General features: G+C 46.1%; 1 protein-coding gene across 1 annotated transcript in view; it reads left to right on the top strand.

Annotated features, from left to right (window-relative positions):
• Positions 1-309: 309 nt before the first annotated feature.
• LOC134441803 (solute carrier family 35 member F3-like) overlaps positions 310-3,995 on the top strand; it is a 202,871-nt gene continuing 199,185 nt past the window's right edge. Inside the window, exons 1-2 of the mRNA XM_063192206.1 lie at positions 310-410; positions 2,034-2,248. Of these exons, the coding sequence (XP_063048276.1) occupies positions 310-410; positions 2,034-2,248 (316 nt within the window). The remainder of the gene's footprint in view (positions 411-2,033; positions 2,249-3,995) is intronic.

Genomic DNA, 3,995 nt, shown 5'->3' with positions numbered 1-3,995 from the left:
ATCTGTGTTGAAATATGCAAATGCCAAGGCTCGCTTGTGTTGTGTGAGAGCGAACGAGTGTATTGTATGTGTGCGAGTGTGTGTGGGCGAGGGATTCACCGCTGGCTGCTAGTATGCTCTCTCGCTGGATGTGCGTTTAGTGTATTGTAGTGTGGTGTAGCGGTGAGCGCTCAGCCCCTTCCATATGGGGTGATAATATACGGCGATGGGGAATTACAGCTAAGACTTTAAACTACATTAGTGGCCTCTGCCTAGTATAGTGTAGTGCAGTGTTGTGTGTGTGAGTGTGTGTGTGTTTCCTATGGGATAATGTACGGCGATGGGACGGACGGGTCCGTGTGGGAGCGCGTGGGGAGACCCCGGCGGGACTGCATGTGTTATCTGGGACCCCCGACTACCCTGATGCCCATGTGAGACCTTTTTAAACATTCCTCCTTTTCATTTTAATTAGCCTACCAGTTCTTGTCACAGTAAATAATACTACTATACAACTTGGACACTGCAATTAGGCTACACTGTTCACTGGCTTCTGATTGAACTAAATTTGGAAGGATTTGCAATGTGTTTATTTGTTAATGTTAGCGTAAGAACTGTACAAAAATCATACAGTTATGTCACTGTGTAAGTAGGCTATTGGGCTCTGATGTTCCTCTGATGTTCACTCCCTGCGCAATGAACAGTTTTACTTTACAGATGGTATACACGATAACATTTAAATGGGTCAGGAACTGTTACGCATCGAGTTTTGCGCATCGAGTGAAACCATGAATCTGTCTTCCAATGGCTCGAGCGTGGAAAGTGGAGAATTAAAGAGAAGTTACTGGCAGTGAAGATTTCTGTTACAGTGTGAGGGTATTTTGTAGACATTTCTAAAATTATTGAAAATTACAACCGACTACGAGCTGGTAATTATCTAAACGCACTGCATGACGCACTCACCACCTGGGCCTCGTGAAGCATACAGGTGGTCAGTTAATTGCCAGCTTCCGTGAGAAAAAAACAGCGTTAGTGGCACAGAAAAAACAACACTGGGTAGGCGGGTACAGTACATGGGGTTTTTACCCCACAAATTATACAAAAGAAGGTTTTTTTCACGGATCCTATTACTATTGGACCTGCTAAATGACATTCTAAAAATCTAGTAAAATCTGACTTGGGAAAATGAGCGTTTGTGGCATAGCAAAATAACACTGGGCTACAGCTGTTATGTAGGCTACAAATTCACACCCACCCTCCGAAAACACAATATGTAAAACTAGACAGCGATGCAGCAATAGATAACCGAAGGCGAAATTGTATTGTAACCGCCTCGTTTTTATCTGTGGGTGGCAGCCGAACAACAAATGGTGGTGGATAGCCCTGTCAGGCAAACACAATTGGCTGTGGTCCAGTGACTCCAGCCTAGCCCGGGAGAAATAGGTTATGGCGCTGACTCCCCGCTGTACTCCGCGATGTCCAACACCAACTGATTTGGTCCTTTCTCAAGGCACTGTCAGTTACACACACGGCCAAGTGTTCCTCTTGTCTACCCGCTTAAAACCCATCGAATAGTTTACGCACGACATTTCCCCCTTTCCTTCCTTCCTTCCTTCCTGCCTTCCTGGCTAATGGGAGCCACTGAAACTGTATGTACAGTAAACTAACTCCCGTGTCACTTTTGCTCAGCCTCAACCGCCCTCAGCACGCCTGTGGAGCGCGGCCGGGGCTAGTGAGGGATGGTTATCTCACAGAGTGGCGGGAGACTGTGCTCTGCTGTGCAGCGGGGGAGCGGAGGAGCAGGGCAGAACGCGGTGGATATTACATAGTCATTACGAATAAAAAAGTCCGTTAGTTAGCCACTTCAGAATGTGTTTTTCGGACCAGGGGACCTGAAGTGAGAACAGTTGACCTGCGTGGATGTGGTGACGAGTGGAGTCTCACCGAGGTGCCTCTCTCACGGCAACAATCACCAGGCGCTCAGCTCACTCTGGTCAACTTTGACTTCACACAAAAACAAACACCTGCCTGCCGTGTGTTTCATTTCTTTTCATCAGCGGGATGCGGAAGTCGCCCGATGTCAGTCCCAGACGGCTGTCCGACATCAGCCCGCAGCTCAGACAGCTCAAGTACTTGGTGGTGGACGAGGCGATCAAGGAGGACTTGAAGGCTTCCCGCTCCGTGGAGGACATCAACAGCGCCTCCATTGAGGAGCGGATACTGCGCATCACCGGATACTATGGATACCAGCCGTGGAATGCAGTCTACAACCGTGAGTCTCACACACACACACAGCAGAGTTGTCAAAAGTAAAAGTAAAAGTAAATTTATGGTGTCTACTACCCTCCATCTAGACTACCATCCTATGTACTTCCGCCAAGAGAAATGGTAGTATTATGGGATGGTCAGGACCAGGCTAGAAGGCCTAATTACAACACTAGCTTGTGATATATTACATAGCTGTAACAACATTTATTCCATTGTTGTACCTAATGAGGTCGATAGACAGTGCTGTCACTGAAATAGGCCTACACAAGAAACCTATCAAGGACCCACCATCACAAACTTGATCCAACCAGTGCAGTCAGCTTATCAGAAGCCAAATAGGCCTACACATGTTGGTTACCCAGATAGGTAACCTGTGTTGGAAGGAAAATGTGTTTGTGTTTTTTACTTTTACTTTACTTTCGACACCTCTGGTCTTACAGTAAGGCTGGCTCTGTCCAATTAACGCCATTCTCTGCTCACACATTCCACACAAAATTTGGCACGTGTTGGTCCATCTGGCTAATAAGAGACAGGTGGTTCAGTTTTTATGTGTGCATCCTGTGCCATGTAGATAATGGTTACAACTGTCTGTTTGTTTTGTGTGTTTTGCTCATTATGGAAATTGTGCTGCTGGTGTTGGATAGATCTTGTTATCTCTTCCCGCTTAAATTACCACCTTGTCACAAATCTCAGTTGTTTTGAAATGGCGAATGCATGATAGTGAGGAAGGTTTGTGGCTGCACAGAGGACAAGTGAGATGCAGGGCAGGTGAAGGCTCCCTGCATATTTCTTCTAATGTTGGTTAAATTAGGCTGCATATCTTATAGTCAGCCAGCAAGGTTGCCAGATGAGGCTGATGATTTCCAGCCCAAAAAAATGCTCAAAACCCGCCTAGAAGCACAAAATCCCTCCCAATTCTATTGATTTCTATGGCAAAAATTGGGCAGGTTTTTCTGCTAGATGTCATTTTTACCCACACACGAGCATCCTAAGCAGCCCAATTGGGCAGGAAACAGCCCAATCTGGCAACACTCTCAGCCAGCCTAATCCCATTGTGTGTGCCATTTGAACTAGGGACAGACTAAACACTCATGGAGTTCAGGGCAGTGGTGTAGTCTACTTTTCATGGTGGGCATACTGTAACTTTGAGCATTTTTGAAGTGGGTATACTGTGTATATTTGTGCTATTCAAAATAATGGATCAATCAATTTTAAGTGGGTATACTGAAATCCCTGAAATTTAGAAGTGGGTATACTCCGTATACCTGCGTTCTACATAGACTACACCACTGGTTCAGGGCAGATTGTGGCCCTCTGCGATTTCGAGTTTGACACCCCTGGACTAAACAGTCGTGGAGTGCAAGTATAACAATCTAGTAATGGGATGATGGATGACGGTGTTGGGTTGGAGTGAAGTATAACATCCATTAATATACAGTAATCATAGAGTAGTAAGTTATTGGTTGAGGGATGATTGTTGGGTTGGAGTGGCGTGCATTGGGTAGGATAACATCTAGTTTTTGGATGAGGGACTTTCTTGGGTTGGGGTGGCGTGCGTTGACAGGGTTGGGTGGGGGTGGCGTGTGTTGACACTTGTAAAGCGCTCATCTTGGACTTTGGGATGTCAGTTCTATTTTTAAGCTCCAAGTTTTAAGCTTTTGCCTTTCTTGGAGTGGCCACCTCAGGAGATGACGGCGTCACAGTGTGTATGTGTGTGTGTGTGTGTGTGTGTGTGTGTGTGTGTGTGTGTG

This window comes from Engraulis encrasicolus, chromosome 24, assembly GCF_034702125.1.
Source record: "Engraulis encrasicolus isolate BLACKSEA-1 chromosome 24, IST_EnEncr_1.0, whole genome shotgun sequence".
NCBI lineage: Eukaryota > Metazoa > Chordata > Actinopteri > Clupeiformes > Engraulidae > Engraulis > Engraulis encrasicolus.
This window is presented reverse-complemented; position numbering and strand designations above follow the sequence as displayed.